Source organism: Elephas maximus, chromosome 3 (assembly GCF_024166365.1).
Source record: "Elephas maximus indicus isolate mEleMax1 chromosome 3, mEleMax1 primary haplotype, whole genome shotgun sequence".
Classification (NCBI taxonomy): Eukaryota; Metazoa; Chordata; class Mammalia; order Proboscidea; family Elephantidae; genus Elephas; species Elephas maximus.
The window spans coordinates 198,429,495-198,452,205 of record NC_064821.1 but is presented as its reverse complement, the minus strand read 5'-3'; the positions used below and the strand labels follow the sequence as shown (position 1 = coordinate 198,452,205).

The 22,711-nt window shown below is 45.8% G+C and overlaps 1 protein-coding gene across 2 annotated transcripts; it reads right to left on the bottom strand.

Moving 5' to 3' along the window:
* Window positions 1–3,617: 3,617 nt before the first annotated feature.
* On the bottom strand, window positions 3,618–21,682 carry SLAMF8 (SLAM family member 8). 2 transcript variants are annotated; one of them, XM_049880925.1, is made up of 5 exons: window positions 21,532–21,682; window positions 17,147–17,344; window positions 8,333–8,638; window positions 8,133–8,237; window positions 3,618–6,433 (listed from the first exon to the last, which is right to left on the bottom strand). In XM_049880925.1, exons 1-5 carry the CDS (start codon window positions 21,611–21,613, stop codon window positions 6,372–6,374), a joined length of 753 nt encoding a protein of 250 aa, XP_049736882.1. In that variant the 5' UTR covers window positions 21,614–21,682; the 3' UTR covers window positions 3,618–6,371. The 2 variants fall into 2 exon arrangements, with proteins under 2 accessions (XP_049736882.1, XP_049736881.1); XM_049880924.1 differs by having other exon boundaries at window positions 17,147–17,473; window positions 21,532–21,681.
* Window positions 21,683–22,711: the final 1,029 nt, after the last annotated feature.

The following is a 22,711-nucleotide window of genomic DNA, read 5'->3' as shown; positions in this document are numbered from 1 at the left end:
AGATTACAGCCAAGTAAACCTTAAGGAGCAGTTCTACTCTATCACACATGGGTCACCAAGAGTCGGAATTGAGTTGGTGGCAACTGTTTTTTTTTAAGAGGACAATGTGAATACAACCTACCAGCCTGGAATGTCTTGGTGTTCTGGAAACACAATTGAACAAAACTCAGATGCTGCCCTGGGAAGACCTGCCCTGGGACGACACCATAGCTCCTTCAATTCCTGCCCACTGGAGCTTTATTCCGAGCCAGAGTTTCTGCCCTCCTTCCCCTGGGGCCCTGACTGGCCCTCCTTGGGGACAGAGGTCTCAGAGACCAGGGAGTGCCTTGGAGTCCACCCAGGGGCTGTACTCCTGCTGGAATCGTTGTGGGGACGTGGCCTCCCCACTAGACTGTGAGCTCTTTGATGCAGGATTGTGATGCTACATGCTACCCTGTAGTGGTCTCTGTATCCCAGCTGATGCTGGCACATAGTAGGTGCTCAAGAAATGCTTATTGAATGAATAGATGGATGAATTTCCTGTGCAACTTTTTTTTTTTGTATTTTATTTTGTTAAACTAACTGCCATTTTGGACAAGATTTTCTACAACTACCCCCCCTCCACCAAAAAAAAAAAAAAAAAGGCAAAAAAGGAAGGTCCTTGACCCCAGCTTGGCCAGTCTAGCTGTGGTTGTTGGGAATTAGAAGCTTCAGTGAGAAACCTGGGGATAGAAAACAGCACAGATTCAATCCACGGCAGCCCCTGAGGAGGTTGTCCTGGGAACTCCATCCCCAAAGCTGCCTCGTTTTGTCCTTTCTGAGGCCTGGCTGGTCAGCATTTTCTTTGGTTCTCTGAGCTGTTCACAACTTATCAATAAATTCCTTCTTTTGCTTTAGTTAAAACGTGACTTGATTCCCATTGCTTGTATCCAAACAACCTTAGCTGATACAAGTGTTTTCCCAGTATTCTTAAGTATTCTAACATGATTTTTCAATGGCTGTATGTACTACAGAAACCCTGGTGGCGCAGTAGTTAAGAGCTACGGCTGCTAACCAAAAGATCTCAATGTCATTAGTTATTAGGGAACTGCAAATCAAAACCACAATGACATACCACTTCATCTCCCCACTAACCCAATGCTGTCGAACTGTGGCCCCATTAAGATGGCTGTTATCAGAAAAACAGAAAATAGCAAATTGGAACCCTTATTCATTGCTGGTGGGTTATAAAATGGTGGAGCCGCTGTGGACAAGAGAATGGTGGTTCTTCAAAAAGTTAAAAATAGACTACTATAATACAAAGCCAGTTGCTGTTGAGTTGGTTTAGCCTCATGATGACCCCATGTGTGTCAGAGTACAGCTTTGTAGGGCTCTCAGTGCTGATTTACAAAAGTAGATCTTCAGACCTTTCTTCCAAGGCACTTCCGGGTGGACTCAAACCACCGAACTCTCGGTAGCAGCAATCATGTCAACCATTTGTATGACCCACGGACTCCAGAACCACCATACGATTCAGCAATTTCACTCTTAGGTGTATACCCCAAAGAACTGAGAGCAAAGACTCAAAGAGGTACTTGTACACCAATGTTTACTGCAACGTTATTTACAATGGCCAAAAGGTAAAAACAACCCAGGTGTCCATCAACAGGTGAATGGATGAGCAAAATGCAGTGTATCCATACAACGGAATATTATTCAGCCATAAAGAGAAACGAAGTTCTGATACACGCTATGCTATAGATGACCCTTGAAAACATGATGCGGAGTGAAGTAAGCCAGACTCAAAAGGACAAATTTGGTATCATCCCATTTATATGAAATATCCAGAATAGAAAAATGCACAGAGACAGGAACTGGATTAGTGTTTACCATGGGCCAGGGAAAGGGACTGTGAAATAAAATTATAAGTTTTGTTTTATGAAAACAGAATTCTCTTGCCTATGACACCAAAAGTATTTTATTGTTAGAAACCTTTGGGCCTCAGTTGCCCACCTGGTAACCGAAAAACTGGAAATGAGTAGCTCCAAAGTTTTGTCCTGCTCTAAAACCCAGTTATCCATATGAGTCAATACCTGCCTCTCAGTGACAGCTTCACTTGGCCCTAGTTACACAGTCTGGGTTTTTGTGATAGTCCTTCAAATCTTTGAGGATCTATATCCCTCTGAGCTTTTTGTTCTAAGCTAAACATGTCCCGTTTCTTTAATCATATCTCCTGTGATAGGATTTCCTGGTTTTTCACCATTCTGGTCATTCTCTTCCAGGCACTCAAGTGTTCCAGCATCTCCCTGGAAGGGTGGCTCTGGAACTGGGCCTGGGCTGGTCATGTAGTGGGGTATTCCCACTACTTATGTGCTCAGCCTGCCCCTTCTGACTGAAAGGGATAGGACCCACCTTGACCAGTGCACAGCCCCAGGGGAGGCACCCATTAAAACTTCCTTGGGAGCCCTGCCAGTTGCATTTTGCAGCTTTAGAGGCCCTTCCTTCATGCTGCATGCAGAACAGATTCAAGGAGCCATGGAGTCACATTTGGAAGGAGGTGGTGCTTCCCCTGAAGGACCAGTAAGTAACCAGGTGCTAATTAACTGAACAGGTGCTACTTCTTAATAAACATGGAAGGAAGATTGGCCAGAGATGTCACCAATGTTTGCAGTAGTTTTTTTTTTTTTTTAAACAAGGCACTGGGTGTTCATGTCTCCATTGATGAAAAAGCCTTCTCCAGCCCTTTCCTCTCGCTGTACTTCATCCTCATTTTCCCTGACATCATGTCACGTGGCCCCTTTGCCCTAGAAGCTCTCGTATTTGTCCTTTGTGCAAAAAGGCAGGTGCAAAGACTATTGCTCAAGGAAATCAAAATGAAAACAAGCAAAAGCAGATCTGAGAGGATTCTAGTCGGATTACGAGCCTACCGGAAACAATGGTGTCAAGGTCAACCCAGGAGGAACCAGACCTAGGTTCTCGGTCTGACACCCAGACAGACATGGGGCTTTCCCTGCCACCCGAACCTCAAGTTAGCTAGTGCTGCTGTAACAGAAATACCACAATTAGGTGGCTTTAACAAACAGAAATTTATTTTCTCATAGTTCTGGAGGCTAAATATCCAAATCAGGGTCTTGGCCATGTCGATTCCTTCTTGTAGGTAGTCCCAGGCATTCCTTGTTCCTGGGCTGGCAGATAACCCCCCTACAAGCCTCTGTCTCCCCCACGTGTGTGCACATGCCTCTGTGTCTAATCTGCTCTTTTTATAACTCAGAAATAATTAGATTTTGACCCACCCTCCTTGGGTATGGTCTAATTAATATGACGAAGAAAATGCTATTTCAAAACAGGATTATGGTCACAGGTATAGGCAGTAGGATTCCAATACATTTTTTTTTTTTTCTGGGAGTCGGGGCACAATTTAATCCAGAATACCTCCCTTGTTTGGACCCAGTGTTCCTTGTAAACACCAATCATGCTCCCACGTCAGGTCTGTAGCATTTATTGGTGTCCCTGTCTGAAACACTCCTTCCCCAGTCTGGTACACTCCTTCACTTCATTTGGTCTCTGTTCAAATGCCACCTTACCTGAGAGGTGTTTTCTGATTGCTGTACCTAAAAAGGTACCATTACTCCCCAGTCCGTCATTCTCTAGCCCTTTCTTGTTCTTAATAGAACCTGCCAACACTTGACACATACTCACTTGTTTATTTATATATTACCTGGAATATAAACTCCATGAAAACAAGGCCTTTGCTTTGTTTACTACTGACTCCCCAGTACCTGGAACCGCACCCAGCAGATGCTGAGAATTCAATCAATATTTACCGTTGTGTGACTTTTAAAGCTCAAATCCCATTCTTATTAGCATGACAATTGGTTTCATGGAAGTACTTTTCAGTTTTTTGGTGGAGGGCTCATTAGTCTACTGGTTAACAAATGAGTCACTGGGAATGGGAACATTTATTTATTTGAGCAGCATGGATCTGGACAAAAAGGCCCTAGTGCATCACACAACAAAACCACTGTTAAGTGAGGTTGTTAGGAAATACCTGGTGAAGACAGAACTCTGGACCTACTCCCTCTAGAGCTGCTCTCACCTAAGATGGGGCATGAAGAAAGGCGGAAAGTGGTGTGGGCATGTGTTTTCTTCCCCCACATAACTTCCATGGCTCATTGGTAGACCTGGGCTTTCACTTCCACATCATTTTAGGGGCTAAGGTCAGTTTTATGTGTTCAGTGACCAGGCACAGGGACTGTCTCTAGGTGTCAGGTGAGGGCATTGCAAATTGCCAGGTGAGTGGCCATGTGCACTGTTCAGGTGGGTTTAGGAGAAGGTGATGGAAGAGAAGTGGGTGCAGGAAAGGGATAAGGGCTAGGCAAAGCCAGGTGACCAGCATGAAATCCCCAAGCAGAGCCAGGAGGCAAGGAACATTTCAGAACAGTCAAATGGAAGTGTGATAATGTGTACCTAGGAGGCCAGTTGTGCTGGTCATTTGTCCATGATGAACTAATTGTCAAGACATTGTGGCCTTCTGGGGAAGCAGGGAGAAGAGGGGAGACCCTTGGGCAGGAATAACATCCTGAGTGGAGTGATTGAAACTACCTTGGGAAAATATTTCACAACCTACCCTGTTTCCTCAATACCTCCTTTCTCTCTATTATCTCTCCTTCTAAGATTTGAGGCCCCAGGAAAATCTAGTTACTCCTGAGAGGGAGTAACCCTAAATATTATCAGCTATTAATCTAAGTGAAAGTTTAGCTCATCAAAAATTTCCAGAGTGGCAATAGCCCAGAGCTTTTCTAGACAGTATCATTCCATGGAAGATTGCATTTTTCAAAGATGGCCACAATAATAGCTTCCATCCCACATGCTCTTCTTTCAAAGTGACCTTGACAATCCTTCCATTGAGTGGTGGAGTCTTTATCACTTCTTGGACTTGGGTGGATCTTCTTCACTTGCATCTGAAAATGAATGTGGCAGATTCTAGGATGCCATCTTAGTCATCTAGTACTGCTTTAACAGAAATACCACAAGTGGATGCTTTAACAAAGAGAAATTTTTTCTCTCGCAGTCTAGTGGCTAGAAGTCCGAAATCAGCACACTAGCTCTAGGCAAAAGCTTTCTCTCTCTGTTGGCTCTGGAGGAAGGTCCTTGTCATCAATCTTCCCCTGGTGGAGGAGATTCTCAGGCGCAAGGAACCCAGGTCTAAAGGACACGCTCTGCTCCTGGGGCTGCTTTCTTGGTGGAATGAGGCTCCCTGTCTCTGCTCACTTCTCTCTTTTATATCTCAAAAGAGATTGGCTCAAGACACAATCTAATCTTGTAGATCTCATCAATATAACCGCTGCTAATCCATCTCATTGACATCATAGTGATAGGATTTACAACACATAGGAAAATCACATTGGATGACAAAACGGTGGACAGTGACACAATACTGAGAATCATGGTCTAACCAAGTTGACAGATATTTTCTGCTGACACAATTCAGTCCATTACAGATGTCTCAGCACCCTTCCCCTCTATAATTTTCCTTCTGCTTCACTCCTCCTGGCTCTTCGCTTTCCTAGTCTCAGGCAGAAAGAAAGTTGTGCTGGGACTTCCTGTTGGCTGGGGCAAATTCAAAGTCTCTTTTCCTGGTTACTGTGCTAGAGAGTGAGGAGAACCTCAACCTCCTCTTCCAGATGCTGCAAGAGGCATGAGGGTCAATGGAGAAGCTGAGGATGTCAATACAGTGTCACCTGCAAAATGTCATCCATCCCAACCTTGGGATGTCAACCATCCCCTGGTTGTCTATAACTGCAATTTTTTTTTTTTTTTGAGAGACTATTGACTCAGATGACCTGAAAGTCATTCAGGCCAGAAAGAGAAATGCCTGTCTTCCACCTCTCACCTTTACCTTTTCTTACTATAATGCCTACAGTATCAGGAAGAATTGTGATCTCAAACTATAGGGAAGGAGGCTGGTGGTAAGTGACTCAGAGCTTCTCTGCTAGTTCAGATGTCCAGTGTCTTTTAAAGTCCAGGACCCAGGCAGGAGGCAATCCTCTGGTGCCAGCTGGTTAATACTTTATAAACAGTGGAAGGAGACCAAGCGCCCTGGACAATCAATGTCCCTGTGGATCCTGAACAACTTCCAGTGTCTTTGAGGGACATTTCTGTTAGGCTTCTTTTACACAGAGCAGAGTCAGGACATGCAAAATGAGGAGAGGGACAGGAAGGACATGGAAGGTTGCGCCGTGCTTTCTGTGACAGTGCCCTGAATGTTCCTGGGAGTTGAGGATAGAGTCTCACAAGGGGTATGAGTACCACTGGAGTTTCCAGGCACCAACTGTGTCCCAGAGAATCATGCGCCTGGGCAGTGGGGCTCCTGATGCTCCAGGCATCAGCTTGTATCCTTCCTCATGACAGACTTACACAATGGGATTCTCTGTCTCTGGAGCCACACTGTCAGCACAGATGTCCTTCTTTTTTCCTGGTGAGGAAATCAGAAAGAAAATTACTCCTGCAATGTTTGGAATCTTGGCATCCTTGACCTGGCCCAAAGTGTCTTACTCTTGACTGTTCCATCCTAAGACCACCTCAGCCAAAGTATCATCTTTTCTGGTCTTCCGAGACCCTGGAAAAGGAGACACTTCAAGAACAGAAAGTTTTTCCTAATGTCTAACCTTAATCTGCAACTCTGCCATAAATTTAGTTGTAGGGGGTATAGAAAGTCAGACTGGGACGGACCTAGTTAAATGACTGAACAGTGGTTATCTGGCAAAGCCAGGTCTTATGTAAAGTCTTTCCATTATCCCAGGTGGTCAATTTCTCTCTGTCCCTTCACATAGGACAAAGGTGCCTTGAAAACATGATGCTAAGTGAAAGAAGCCAGTCACAAAGAACCACATATCATATGATTCCATTTACATGAAATATCCAGAATAGGCAAATGTATAGAGACCAAAAGTAGATTAGTGGTTGCCTGTGGCTGGAAGTGATGGCTAAGGGGTATGGGCTTTCTTTTTGGGGTAATGAAAATGTTGTAAAGTTGATAGTGGAGATGGGTGAATATACTAAAAACCATTTTATTTCATGCTTTAAATAGGTAAAATGTATGGTATGTGAATTCTATCTCAATAAAGCTGTTAAGGAATAAAAGCTGCTCTTTTCCTGGCTGCCATCTTCTTACCACAAATCCTGGGGACTGTCTGAGGCAGAGGGCCTGGACCAGAGCCTCTGCAGAGCAGACAGAGCCCCTAGGTAGCATATAGCCTCTTCCCTCCTTGCCCACTGGAAAGAATACACAGGAATCAGTCGTTCCCCTGGCTAGTGGCTGGGCCAAGGCTCTTGCCTTCTGGAACACCCCCGCCATAATGAGATCTCAGTGCCTCCCTCTCCTTGCTGACCTGATGCCAGCAAGCCTGGGATGGAAATGGCAAGGTCACAAGGGGATGATTCTTTCAGGGACAGGGTATCCTAGGGCAGAGGCTGGGGCTAAGCTGGGCCTAGAGCTCAGAACCTGGCCTGATCTCTGAGTTTCCCCTTTCCTCCTCTCCTCAAGGAGGACACCCTGTTAGACACTGGCCAGCGAGAGCTTCTCACAGGGCTCCATCTCTAGGAGTGGTAGGCAAGCAGGGACTGAGATTCACCTATCCTTCCACTCACTAAACTTTTTTTGAATACCAGCTATCTTCCAGAAACCATTGTTAGGTGCCCAGTGGTGACCCACCCTCTGGCCTTAAAGAAAGAGCTCAGCATTCAGCAGGGAAGTAAGTGTAATAAGTGCTGGGATTGGAGTAGGCAATGGAATTAAAGGAAGGTATTAAAACCTAGGCCAGGGGCAGGGGAGAACGTCAGGGAGGCTTCCTGGAGCAGGCCCGCCTTGAAGGTGGAGTAGGAGAGAGTCAAGTGAAGAAGTGGAGTTGGGTGGGAAATCCTGGAAAATGTGTTCCAGGCAGAGAGAACAGCATGTTGCAAAGGCCTGAAGATGTGGCGAGAGAGTCATTCTTCAGAAGAACTGCAAAAGAAATGTCAAGTAGTTCAGTCTGGCTGGAGGCCAAAGTGTGAGATGGAGAGAGGGTAAAGAAGAGGTGGAAAAGGTAAGGAGAAGCAGGTCATCTCATTAGCCTGCTCTCCTCCCTAGTGGATTCACCCCCTCTGCCCACGTTCTGGACCTGCAGGACTCCTACCTGAGCAGGGACCACAGTGCCAGGCAGAAAGGATACCAGCCAAGACCAGAAGCAGTGAGACAGGCACCACCACCAGTAGCAGCATGTCTTTATAGGAGGTTTTCCCTGGGGATGGACACAGAGGGGGCAGGGTCAGAGGTAGAACTGATGATTCACAGTCCCTCAACCATCCCCCGGCTCACCTCCGAGCCTCGACATACCTGCCTCACGGTGACAGCTCTCCCAGGGGGTGACTGTGGCCAAGTCCCAGCTGACAGGGTTGGAGACAATGCAGGAATAGGCCACACCCTTGTCTCCTGGCCCCAGTGAAACTCTCAGCACCTGTCCGTTTTCGAACAGGCCGTGTGGTTCAAGATCAAAGCCAATGGTCCCCTCCCGTTGCCAGCTATAGGTGACATCACTGATGTTGGGGGCCCAGCAGGACAGGAAGACCTGGCAGGTCTTGGGGGGCTGGGCATCCCCTGATGCAGCAATGAACACTTGTACCACTGGCCTGGGCACTGCATCTGGGCAAGAATAGAAGAGCAGGCATGGGTTACAGGGGAGCTGGACTAGGTTCATAGCTCTGGCTCTGGAACCCACCCGGGGCTAGATGCCAGCTCTGACTATGCCCCTCTTGCTCACAAACCTCTTCTGGCTTCCCATTTCCCGCAGGACAGGCACCTTATTTCTTTTTTTTTTTTTTTTTTTCTTTATTAAGCTTCAAGTGAACGTTTACAAATCCAATCAGTCTGTCGCATATAAGTTTACATACATCTCACTCCCTACTCCCACTTACTCTCCCCGTCTTGAGTCAGCCCTTTCAGTCTCTCCTTTCTTGACAATTTTGCCGGCTTCCCTCTCTCTCTATCCTCCCATCCCCCCTCCAGACAAGAGTTGCCAACACAATCTCAAGTGTACACCTGATATAATTAGCTCACTCTTCATCAGCGTCTCTCTCCCACCCGCTGACCAGTCCCTTTCATGTCTGATGAGTTGTCTTCAGGGATGGTTCCTGTCCTGTGTCAACAGAAGGTCTGGAGAGCATGACCGCCGGGATTCCTCCAGTCTCAGTCAGACCATTAAGTTTGGTCTTCTTATGAGAATTTGGGGTCTGCATCCCACTGCTCTCCTGCTCCCTCAGGGGTCCTCTGCTGAGCTCCCTGTCGGGGCAGTCATCGATTGTGGCCGGGCACCAACTAGTTCTTCTGGTCTCAGGATGATGTAGGTCTCTGGTTCATGTGGCCCTTTCTGTCTCTTGGGCTCTTAGTTGTCATGTGGGCTTGGTGTTCTTCATTTTCCTTTGCTCCAGGTGGGTTGAGACCAATTGCTGCATCTTAGATGGCTGCTTGTTAGCATTTAAGACCCCAGACGCCACATTTCAAAGTGGGATGCAGAATGATTTCATAATAGAATTATTTTGCCAATTGACTTAGAAGTCCCCGCAAACCATGTTCCCCAGACCCCCGCGCTTGCTCCGCTGAGCTTTGAAGCATTCATTTTATCCCGGAAACTTCTTTGCTTTTGGTCCAGTCCAATTGAGCTGACCTTCCATGTATTGAGTGTTGTCTTTCCCTTCACCTAAAGCAGTTCTTATCTACTGATTAATCAATAAAAAAACCCTCTCCCACCCTCCCTCCCTCCCCCCCTCGTAACCACAAAAGTATGTGTTCTTCTCAGGTTTACTATTTCTCAAGATCTTATAATAGTGGTCTTATACAGTATTTGTCCTTTTGCCTCTGACTCATTTCGCTCAGCATAATGCCTTCCAGGTTCCTCCATGTTATGAAATGTTTCAGAGATTCGTCACTGTTCTTTATCGATGCGTAGTATTCCATTGTGTGAATATACCACAATTTATTTACCCATTCATCCGTTGATGGACACCTTGGTTGCTTCCAACTTTTTGCTATTGTAAACAGAGCTGCAATAAACATGGGTGTGCATATATCTGTTTGTATGAAGGCTCTTGTATCTCTAGGGTATATTCCGAGGAGTGGGATTTCTGGGTTGTATGGTAGTTCTATTTCTAACTGTTTAAGATAACGCCAGATAGATTTCCAAAGTGGTTGTACCATTTTACATTCCCACCAGCAGTGTATGAGAGTTCCAATCTCTCCGCAGCCTCTCCAACATTTATTATTTTGTGTTTTTTGGATTAATGCCAGCCTTGCTGGTGTGAGATGGAATCTCATCGTAGTTTTAATTTGCATTTCTCTAATGGCTAATGATCGAGAGCATTTTCTCATGTATCTGTTGGCTGTCTGAATATCTTCTTTAGAGAAATGTGTGTTCATATCCTTTGCCCACTTCTTGATTGGGTTGTTTGTCTTTTTGTGGTTGAGTTTTGACAGAATCATGTAGATTTTAGAGATCAGGCGCTGGTCGGAGATGTCATAGCTGAAAATTCTTTCCCAATCTGTAGGTGGTCTTTTTACTCTTTTGGTGAAGTCTTTAGATGAGCATAGGTGTTTGATTTTTAGGAGCTCCCAGTTATCGGGTTTCTCTTCATCATTTTTGGTAATGTTTTGTATTCTGTTTATACCTTGTATTAGGGCTCCTAGGGTTGTCCCAATTTTTTCTTCCATGATCTTTATCGTTTTAGTCTTTATGTTTAGGTCTTTGATCCACTTGGAGTTAGTTTTTGTGCATGGTGTGAGGTATGGGTCCTGTTTCATTTTTTTGCAAATGGATATCCAGTTATGCCAGCACCATTTGTTAAAAAGGCTGTCTTTTCCCCAGTTAATTGACACTGGTCCTTTGTCAAATATCAGCTGCTCATACGTGGATGGATCTATGTCTGGGTTCTCAATTCTGTTCCATTGGTCTATGTGTCTGTTGTTGTACCAATACCAGGCTGTTTTGACTACTGTGGCTGTATAATAGGTTCTGAAGTCAGGTAAGGTGAGGCCTCCCACTTTCTTCTTCTTTTTCAGTAGTGCTTTGCTTATCCGGGGCTTCTTTCCCTTCCATATGAAATTGGTGATTTGTTTCTCTATCCCCTTAAAATATGACATTGGAATTTGGATCGGAAGTGCGTTAAATGTATAGATGGCTTTTGGTAGAATAGACATTTTTACTATGTTAAGTCTTCCTATCCATGAGCAAGGTATGTTTTTCCACTTAAGTATGTCCTTTTGAATTTCTTGTAGTAGAGCTTTGTAGTTTTCTTTGTATAGGTCTTTTACATCCTTGGTAAGATTTATTCCTAAGTATTTTATCTTCTTGGGGGCTACCGTGAATGGTATTGATTTGGTTATTTCCTCTTCGGTGTTCTTTTTGTTGATGTAGAGGAATCCAAGTGATTTTTGTATGTTTATTTTATAACCTGAGACTCTGCCAAACTCTTCTATTAGTTTCAGTAGTTTTCTGGAGGATTCCTTAGGGTTTTCTGTGTATATTAATCATGTCATCTGCAAATAGTGATAACTTTACTTCTTCCTTGCCAATCCGGATACCTTTTATTTCTTTGTCTAGCCTGATTGCCCTGGCTAAGACTTCCAACACGATGTTGAATAAGAGCGGTGATAAAGGGCATCCTTGTCTGGTTCCCGTTCTCAAGGGAAATGCTTTCAGGTTCTCTCCATTTAGAGTGATATTGGCTGTTGGCTTTGCATAGATGCCCTTTATTATGTTGAGGAATTTTCCTTCAATTCCTATTTTGGTAAGAGTTTTTATCATAAATGGGTGTTGGACTTTGTCAAATGCCTTTTCTGCATCAATTGATAAGATCATGTGGTTTTTGTCTTTTGTTTTATTTATGTGATGGATTACATTAATGGTTTTTCTGATATTAAACCAGCCTTGCATACCTGGTATAAATCCCACTTGATCAGGGTGAATTATTTTTTTGATGTGTTGTTGGATTCTATTGGCTAGAATTTTGTTGAGGATTTTTGCATCAATGTTCATGAGGGATATAGGTCTATAATTTTCTTTTTTTGTAATGTCTTTACCTGGTTTTGGTATCAGGGAGATGGTGGCTTCATAGAATGAGTTGGGTAGTATTCCGTCATTTTCTATGCTTTGGAATACCTTTAGTAGTAGTGGTGTTAACTCTTCTCTGAAAATTTGGTAGAACTCTGCTGTGAAGCCGTCCGGGCCAGGACTTTTTTTTGTTGGGAGTTTTTTGATTACCGTTTCAATCTCTTTTTTTGTTATGGGTCTATTTAGTTGTTCTGCTTCTGAATGTGTTAGTTTAGGTAGGTAGTGTTTTTCAAGGAATTCATCCATTTCTTCTAGGTTTTCAAATTTGTTAGAGTACAATTTTTCATAATAATCTGAAATGATTCTTTTAATTTCATTTGGTTCTGTTGTGATGTGGTCCTTCTCATTTCTTATTCGGGTTATTTGTTTCCTTTCCTGTATTTCTTTAGTCAGTCTAGCCAATGGTTTATCAATTTTGTTAATTTTTTCAAAGAACCAGCTTTTGGCTTTGTTAATTCTTTCAATTGTTTTTCTGTTCTCTAATTCATTTAGTTCAGCTCTAATTTTTATTATTTGTTTTCTTCTGGTGCCTGATGGATTCTTTTGTTGCTCACTTTCTATTTGTTCAAGTTGTAGGGACAGTTCTCTGATTTTGGCTCTTTCTTCTTTTTGTATGTGTGCATTTATTGATATAAATTGACCTCTGAGCACTGCTTTTGCTGTGTCCCAGAGGTTTTGATAGGAAGTATTTTCATTCTCGTTGCTTTCTATGAATTTCCTTATTCCCTCCTTGATGTCTTCTATAACCCAGTCTTTTTTCAGGAGGGTATTGTTCATTTTCCAAGTATTTGATTTCTTTTCCCTCGTTCTTCTGTTATTGATCTCTAGTTTTATTGCCTTGTGGTCTGAGAAGATGCTTTGTAATATTTCGATGTTTTGGACTCTGCAAAGGTTTGTTTTATGACCTAATATGTGGTCTATTCTAGAGAATGTTCCATGCAGGCACCTTATTTCTTAACCTGGTATTCAAAACTCTTTGTGATATGGTGCATGCTAACCTCTCCAGCCACACCTCTGGCTAGTCTCCCCTACCCATCCTAATTAACTTACAGTTCTTCTAAGCATGTCATGCTCTTTTGTATCTTTCATGTTTTCCTAAAGGCACATATGCCCTCACTCCTTGTTATCCTAAAAATTCCTGCTGACCTTCGGGGCCCAGCTTGGACCCATTGCTTAACGCCCTGGCTGTGAAGCCTTTCCTGCTGTTCCAGGCTCTGAGCTCTCCACTCTGCCCTCTGTCCTTTGCTTCTAGCACTTCTCAGTTAGTGAGACACAGTAAGCCCTTATTATGTCAGGCAAGAAAACAAATACTTTTCCTGGCCTTTTGAGACTTATAGTTTGGTGAGGAAGACAGATATTGACAAGGGATTATAAATAAGAAAATAATGACCAAACCAAAACCCACTGCTGTGGAGTTGATTCTGACTCATAGTGGCCCAATAGGACAGAGTAGAACTGCCCCATAGGTTTTTTTTTTTTTAAATCTTTACGGAAGCAGACTGTTACATCTTTCTCCCTGTGTAGTGGCTGGTGGGTTTTTGAGCAGCTGAGCGCTTAACCACTGTGCCACCAGGGCTCCTTAAAAATAACTACAAGGGTGCAGAATGCTGTGAAAGAGGAGCCTAGGGGCTGGGGGCTTTGTCTTGTCTTGATGACCCTAGGTCCCTGGTGCTGACAAATAGCGAAAAAAAAAAAAAGACAAATAAACCAAAAAACCAAACTTGTAGAGTTGATTCCAACTCCTGGCAACACCATGTGGTAGAATAGAATGGCTCCATAGGATTTTTTTTTGGCCATAATCTTTATGGAAGCAGATAGCCAAGTCCCTCTTCCATGACACCACTGGGTGGGTTCAAACCACTAACCTTTAGGTTAGCAGTTGAGTGCAAACCATTTGCATCACTGAGGGACTTTGGCAAAGAGTAAACCAAAAACCCACTGCTATCAAGTCAATTCCGACTCATAGTGACCTTATAGGATAGAGTAGAACTGCTCCATAGGGTTTCCAAGGCTGTAATCTTTATGGAAGCAGACTGCTACATCTTTCTCCCTCGGAGCAGCTGGTGGGTTGGAACTGCCAACTTTTGGTTAGCAGCCGAGCGCCTAACCACTGTGCCACCAGGGCTTCTTCTGGCAAACAGTAGGTGCTCAAAAATCAGGCCATTGAACAAACCAGTGTCCTAGGCCATGATTCCCCTTTCCTGTATAGGTAGGTTGATGCATGAGTCCTGAACTTCGATGGCAATGGAGACCAGCAGGAGAGCATTCTGGTGACAACAGGAGGCTTTAGGCTCTGACAGCATTCCAAAGTCAAGCAGAGTAAAACCTCATTTATGCCAGCTCAGCCTGGTGGGATTTGTGATATGAAAAAAGGAAAGATTTGCTGGGCACGCTAATAGTATAAACAAAGATTTCAGGGGGGTATTTACACTACTTAAGAGGACAAGCTGCTTCCAAACACGATCAGGCACAGTAGAAACACCCATTGACAATTCTCGTAACTGATCCGCTAATTCAAATCGTTCTTATCTATTGTCAAAGCAGAGCTCCTAAGGACTGCTGCTTGGCAGCTTGGCGCAATTAGTTCTAATCACGCTATGTATTTGGAAGCAATAAAACAGCAATTTCCTTAAAATCTGTAATTCAGACCCTGAGAACAAGGCATTTTAGAGCTTAGTGGTGTGGGTGCTGCATGTATTATCACATTCAACGTCCTTATTTCACATGTGTGGCAGCTGAGACTCAGAGCGAGGACAGGCTCCAGGGCTGCATGGATGGTTGGGTAGGTTCTTCACTGCAGGAAGGCATTGGGCTAAGTGGATACCTGGGGTGGGGTGCTGAAATCTAGCCAGCACTCTGCTTCCCAGGCCACAAACCCATCTAATTGCACAAAGGCACCTATGGCTAGCGGCACTCTGAGTGCTCACTTGAGGACAGCTGCTTAGCTGTCTCTCCGTCTCTCTCCTCATTTGCTCATTGCTTTTTCTCCCTCACTGCTGGCCTCTTCCCAGCTGCTACCCTGACTCCCTACTCTTAAATTTGGACCTCCCCCCTGAACTCTATCCAAATTTCTACATTTCAGTACATTTCAAGTGGTTTGGGGTCACTTATACCTTTTTCAACTCCTGAGGTAGATAAAGCTGAAAGGCCATTCTTTTTTAACCAGCAGAAACATGATAGAGGTGGTGGTGGTGATGGTGATGGAGATGGTGGAAATGGTGGAGGTGGTGATGGTGATGGTGGAGGTAGTGATGGAGATGATGGTAGAGGTGGTGGTAGCGATGGTGATGGAGATGATGGCGGAGGTGGTAGTGGTGATGGTGATAGAAGTGATGGTGATGGAGGTGACAGTGGATGTGGTGGTGATGGTGATGGTGGAGGTAGTGATGGAGGTGATGGTGATGGAGGTGACAGTGGATGTGGTGGTGATGGTGATGGAGGTAGTGATGGAGGTGATGGTGGAGGTGGTGGTGGTCATGGTGATGGTGAAGGTAGTGACGGAGGTGATGGTGGATGTTGTGTTGGTGATGGTAGTGGTGACGGTGATGGAGGTGATGGTAGAGGTGGTGGTAGTGATGGTGATGGAGATGATGGCGGAGGGGGTGGTGGTGATGGTGATAGAAGTGATGGCGATGGAGGTGACAGTGGATGTGGTGGTGATGGTGATGGTGGAGGTAGTGATGGAGGTGATGGTGGAGGTGGTGGTGATGATGGTGATGGAGGTGATGGTGGAGGTGGCGGTAATGGTGATGGTGGAGGTGATGGTGGAGGTGGTGGTGGTGATGGTGGTGGTGATGGTAGTGGTGACGGTGATGGAGGTGATGGTAGAGGCGGTGATGGTGATGGCGATAGAGGTGATTGTGATGGAGGTGATGGTGGATATGGTGGTGGTGATGGTGATGGAGGTGATGGTGGAGGTGGTGGTGAAGGTGGTGATAGAAGTGATGGTACAGGTGGTAGTGGTGATGATGATGGAGGTGATGGTGGATGTGGTGGTGGTGATGGAAAAGTTGGTGGAGGTGGTGGTGGTGGTGGTGATGATGGTAATGGAGATGGTGGAGGTGATGGTGAAGGTGATGATGATGGTGAAAGTGGTGGTGGTGATGCAATTGCTGTTGGAGCTGGTGGTGATGATGATGATGGTGGAGGTGTAGTGCTGATGGAGGTGATGATGGTGAGAAAGTCATGGTAGAAATGGTAGAGGTGGAGTTGCTGAAAAGAGAGGCCCAGGCAGCCCCCAAACCAATTTGACGACCCAGTTGAGGTGCTGAGTGAAGCTGCATGACTGACTCTGGCAGACCCAAGCAAAAGGTCGCCACATTGAGCCCTGCCAATCCATAGTATCATGAGAAATAAAAATAGTTGTTTTAAGCCAATAAGTTTTGGGTTGGTTTGTTCTGAAGCAATGAATAGCTCAGTGTCCTATGAATGATGTTTAGTTAAAATCTCTCTAAACACTTCTAAAAGAGCTCTTTTAAGAAATATTAAATAAACATTGTATAATTTTTATTATAGTTTAATTATAATTTTTTTAAATAAAAAAGCATCATAGTTTACTTGATAACTTTTTTTCTTTCTTAGGGGTACATGAAATAACAGTGTGTCTCACAGTCTATGATGATGTCTTAGAGTTGATGTCATACTTAAGGCCAAGTACTGTCCTAGGTGCTTTTGCAAATGCCACTGCATTTCGCCCTTAGAGCCACTCTACACGGTCGTATTACAATTCCCATTGTCGAATGAAAAATGCAAAGCTTAGGGAGGTTAAGCATTGTGTCCAAGACCACTGAGCCAAGAAAATGCCAGATTAGAGTTCAGACCAGTGCTGGAGTGATGGCTAAGTTGGCCTACTGCCCCAGCTAGGAGCTCACCTGGGAGTACCTGAGAAATTTTCTTAGATGTGACTGCCAGAGGGCAGAAGTTCCCTGAATCCGCAACACGTTCAGAGGCCAGAGGTTTCTGGAACCCAGCTCTCCCCAGGACTCAGGATGTTGTCTGGTGCTTGGTAGGAGGCTGGGGGGCAGGGAACCAGTGTCAGGTGCACTCACCATACACCTTGAGTTGGAAGGTCTGGGTCTGGGCCCAACCCCCTGTGTCTACCAGCAGAACTGAGAAGTTGCCGCTGTCTCCGAACTCCAGTGGCCGCAGCTCCAGGCTGAGGTTGCTGTGCAGGTGGGCTCGGCCCAGGAAGCGGGAGCGATATAGAGTTTGCAAGGAGTCCCGGGAAAATGTGGCCAGAAGCTCCTCTGAAGGCCAGAGAGATCGCCAGATGGCCTCACGGACTTGGAATCCGGGGGGACGCTCTGCCACCAGCAGCACGGAGCCCCCCACCTGTCCCTGGATTTGGGCACCAGTAACTGCAGTGGGAAGCAGAACTGAAAGAACAGAGCACCTGTCACTCTGGCCTGCCCCACGCACCTCAGCCCTCTCCATCATGCAGCTGAATGACTAGGAAGCGGATCAGGGCCCCTCCATCTATGATCCCTCCGTTCAAGTTGAGGGTGCACTGTGTCAGGTCCTGGGAGCAAAACAGGAAAGAAGAGAACCTGGTTCCCAAGCTCATGGAGCTCATGGAAGAAGCCAGACACTTCAGCTAGCAACAAAAACATAATTAAGTATTATGATGGGAAAGAGAGTCCCTGGGTGGTGCAAAGATTAAGCACTCAACTTCTAGCCAAAAGGTTGTCTGTTCGAACCCACCCCAAGGTACCTCGGAAGACAGGCCTAGTGATCTGCTTCTGAAAATCCTTTGGGGCAGTTCTTCTCTGTCACCATGAGTTGGAATCAACTGGACAGCAACATGATGGGAAAGAATGGGGTGGCATGGGAGGACACAGGCCTGGTGAGAGGGTGACCCTACCAGCCCAGAGAGGCTCAGAGAAGAAACGTAAGCTGAGGCCTGTGGGAGGAATGGGAATCAGCCAGGGCACGTGGAGGGCTGCCTGGAGGGGCAAGGGGAAGTGTTACCATCAGAGGGAACAGCATGTACAAAGGCTGGGAAGGAGGGAGCCTGGTGCACTGGGGAACTGAAAGCATTGCTCTGCAGGAGGAACTTATACCGCAGAACTGGTGGGAGCCACTTCATGCAGGGTCCTGAAAGCGACATTGGAGTCTGGGCTTTATCTTTAGAGCAATGGGGGACTTGGATAAGTTTTAAGCAGGAGAGTTCCATGTTAGTTTCATGGTGTGAAAGATCACTCCAGCAGAGGTGTGGAGAACACCTTGGAGGAAGAGCAAGACTGAGGCTGTTTATATTAATACAAGGAGAGGTGACAGAAGTTTGTAGGGAGGAAGGTGCCAGCAGGGATGGGGAGAAGTGGGAGAAGCTGAGAGAGAGAAGACGATGCAATCCATGGGACTTGGTTAATGATTAGATTTGGGGGTTAAGAAGAGTCAAGGATGGCTCCTGGGTTCTTGGGATTCATTGGGTGCCACTCTCTGATCGGGGCACTGGAGGAGAAACAGACTGGGTGGTGAGATGGCAAGATGTTGAGTTTAGTTGGGAACATGGTGGGTTTGAGCTGTGCAGGGGACACTTCTGCTTTGAGTTTCCTCCTGACTCCTTCCCTGGCTAATGTCTGCTCCTCCTTCAAGTCTCACTACCTTCCCTGAGGTCCCCATCCCTCACTCCAGGTGACAAACTGCCTCTGTGTTCCAACATTGGCCTGGGATCACCACTATTATTCCCCTTAAACTCGTTGCCATCAAGTCGATTCCAACTCATAGTGACCCTATATGATGGAGTTGAACTGCTCCATAGGGTTTCCGAGGTTGTAATCTTTAAGGAAGCAGATTACCAAGTATTTTCTCCCTTGGAGCGGCTGGTGAGTTCAAACCTCTGGCCTTCGGGTTAGCAGCTGAGCACTTAACCATTGTGCCCCCAGGGCTCCTTATTACTCCCTTTATCCCTTATCTTAGTTACCTATAACAGATATAACAGAAATACCACAAGTGGGTGGCCTTAACAAACAGAAATTTATTCTGTCACGGTATAAGAGGTTAGAAGTCCGAGTTCAGGGTGCCAGCTCTAGGGAAAGGCTTTCTCCCTCTGTCGGCTCTGGGGGAAGGTCCTTGTCATCAATCTTGCCCTGGTCTAGGAGCTTCTCAGGGCTGGAACCCCAGGTCAAAGGACACGCTGTGTTCATGGCTCTGCTTTCTTGGAGGTAGGAAGTCCCTCTTTTCTCTGCTCGCTTCTCTTTTTTATATCTTAAAGGAGATTGACTCAAGATACAACCTAATCCTGTAGATACAATCCTCTAATCCTGCCTCATTAACATCATAGAGGTTAGGATTTACAACATACGGGATAATCATATCAGATCACAAAGTGGTGGACAACCACACAATACTGGGAATCATTTCCTAGCCAAGTTGATACAAATTTTTTCTGACACAATTCAATCCATAACATCCCTCTATTATGATTGCCTGTTGATGAGTCACTCTCTCCCCCTACACAGAGAGCTCCTTTAAGGCAATGACACTTTCTTACTCATCTTTGTACTCCTAGTGCCTACCATTACTTAGGGCCAGGGTATAGGAGAAGCTCAGTAAACTTTACTGAATGAGTGAATGTCCTGAAGACTTAACCTTGTGCCTGGCGTGGTATTAGGTACTGGGTGCAGGGCAGAATAAGAGCCGATGTGTAACCTATCCCAGTGCTGGCAGCGTGATTAAGGAGACTCACTCTGCCAGCCACAGATAACCCCAGTCCCTCTCCATCTCACTGCCCTCTGGGCCCCAACCATCTTCAGTCCTGACTGGTGATGACTTCTGTGTTTATGCAGGGTGGAGACTTAATATATAGAGAGAATAGCACTGGGTTTAATCAAGATTCCCAGGTTTGATGTAGCCCTGGTCTGCCACACATTAGCTGTGTGGCCTTCAGTAAATCACCCCTCCCACTAGCCTTCAGGTTTCGCACCATAAAACAAGGGGGCTGTACCAGATCAGTTGTACTGGCCTTCTTTGCCATTAAGAGCCCTTCTAAAAATTATTTTCCCCTCACACGTCTAACGATTTAAAAGATTTTGTGAATCAGACAGATTGAGGCCTTTTTGGAGGATAAGGTGTGTTTTCCCTGACAAGGTTTGTTGCTGTTAGTTGTTATCGAGTCGGCTTGGACTCGTGGCGACCTTGTGTATAACTGAACAAAACGTCGCCCCATCCTGTGCCATCTTCATGATTGTTGGTGTGTTTGCGTCCATTGTTGTTGCTATTGTATAGTACCTTCCAACCTAGGGAGCTCAGCTTCCAGCACTATATTGGACAATATTATGCTGTGATCCATAAGGCTTTCATTGGCTAATTTTTGTAAGTAGATCACCAGGCCTTTCTTTCTAGTCTTAATCTGGAAACCAGAAACCCATGGCCATCGAGTGGATTCTGACTCATAGCAACTGAGTAAGACAGAGTAGAACTTCCCCATAGGGTTTCCAAGGCTATAAATCTTTACGGAAGCAGATTGCCACATCTTTCTCCCAAATGTGTCCACCATGGGTGACCTTACTGGTATTTGAAATACAGGTGGCAGAGCTTCCAGCAACACAGCAACACACAAGCCACCACAGTATGACAAACTGACAGATGGGTAGTGGTCACAAGGTTTAGAAAAATTGAAAACACCTGCAGGACCTTTGAAAGAGCCCTCTGAGCCAGGAACCCAGGTGGAGGACACTGGACAAAGTAATCTCAAAGTCCCCTCCTCTCTGGTATAAACAAAGATGTCTTAGCCTTTGCCATCCCCCACTACCTCCGTCACCTAGCCCTGCAGTGCTGACCCTGTCACATCAGCCACTTGCTGACCAAGGAAGGGAACTCAGACATTAGATAAGATGGAGAGACCACCCAGTCTTGGCAGAGACCTAATATATCAGTCATTTCAACATCACACCATCATCAGCCGTCCCCAAGTCCACATGGACCATATTTAACCTGCTCCCCCAACCATCACCCTCACTCAATATTCACCTCCCCTCCCACAGGCCAGCAGAGAGGGACTTCTGATGTTCCTGTCAACCTCCCAGCCCTCCTCAGGCTGTAGGGAGCCCTGCTCCTCCCTTCCCTTCCCTGGTCTCCTCAATTCTTGTGTAGAATTCTCACATGTTAACATTGCCAGGCTGTTCACTATTCTCACTTGCACCTCAGTCTCCAAATCACTAGGCATCACCAGCCTTAGATTTTACTACCCGGGGCCACAAAACTGCTTGTCTCTCAAGGATGTTCCCAGGGCTGCTACCTCTTCCTGCCCAAGACTCTTTGCATCCATTTAACTATAATTGTTGCCCAGGAACTTGCTCTAGTCTTCCCTACCCCTCCCCAGCTCCTGGGTTGTCCCTCACGGTGGTGAAAGGACTGCCCAGAAGTCTGGTAAAGGGCAGCTGGGGGTAGATCTGCAGCTTTCTGAGGATGGGGTATCCGTTGCCCCACTTACCTTCCCAGAGAAGCAGACTCCACAAGGCCATCCTTCTCAGGAGAGGCAGACACTCTCCCCCAACAACCAAAATCCACCACATCCCTGGCCAAGTGGATGCATGGACGGAGCTGTGGTCCTTCTGGAAAGTCCCATGTCCAGAAGGAGGAATCTTGACTCATAACCACATGTCCCGAAAGTGAAAATGTCCAGATCAAAATAGAAGTCGACTGCAGGTCTAGCTGGGTTTTTTAGGAGCAGATTCTAGTAAGTTAGCCTCTTTCCTATGTTGGCTGATGCAAACTCAAGCGACAGGCTCCCCTGCACAAGCCCATGTCCTCCTCCCTGACACTCACCAGGCCTCCAAAGTCCAGCCCTACCCTACAGTTTTTGTTTTCCCCTTGGAGCCAGAGAAGCCCTCTGAAGTCTAATTCCAATCAAGTCACTTCTCCTCTGCTGAAGTCTTTCCTAACCTCCTGCTGCCCTCAAGATAAAGATTAAACTCTTTGACTTAGTATACAAGGTTCTTATGGGTTGGGCTCTAGCCTGTTTCTCCAGGCTGGTCTCCTACTACCATTGTTTTCCACCATACCGAGCCAAAGCTACCTGGTCTCAGAACTACCCATTCCATACTTCCATGCTTTGGAATCGTTTCTCTACCAGGCATGCTGTTCCATTCATTCTTCCAGACTCAGAGTGGTGACGCGGCCAGTCAGACCCTCCCTCCAGCCCTCCTGACCCTGGGCAGAGTGAGAGCCCTTCTCTTCTGGCTTCAGTAGTGTGTCCACTCCTCCTTCAGTGCCCTTCCAGGTGTTTGTAAGTTTTCTGGTCTCCATAGCCCTGGTGGCACGGTGGAACTCTTAACAGACTTAGGCTGCTAACCAAAAGTTCAGCAGTTTAAAGCCACCAGCCACTCCTTGGAAACCCTGTGGGGCAGTTCTTCCCTGTCCTATAGGGTTGCTATGAGTAGAAATTGACTCATCAACAACAGGTTTATTTGTTTGTTTGTTTTTTTGTTGGGGGTGGGGTATAGCTTATTTTGTTAGCCAGGCCTTGTATTCTTGTCTGTGTCCCATTAGTACTCAGTACATCACAGCCGCCTAACAAATATTTATTAAAACAGGGAATGAATACTGTTGTTGTTCGTTGCTGTTGAGTCAATTCCGACTCACGGTGACCCCATGTGTGCAGAGTAGAACTG

Excerpts from the sequence above, each read along its gene's own strand:
- SLAMF8 (XM_049880924.1), bottom strand. The coding sequence starts at position 21,613 with ATGTGGTGGATTTTGGTTGTTGGGGGAGAGTGTCTGCCTCTCCTGAGA. Across the intron at positions 17,474-21,531 it reads GAGTCTGCTTCTCTGGGAAG|TTCTGCTTCCCACTGCAGTT; the intron begins GTAAGTGGGGCA and ends CTGTTCTTTCAG. Across the intron at positions 8,639-17,146 it reads CTTCCAACTCAAGGTGTATG|ATGCAGTGCCCAGGCCAGTG; the intron begins GTGAGTGCACCT and ends ATTCTTGCCCAG.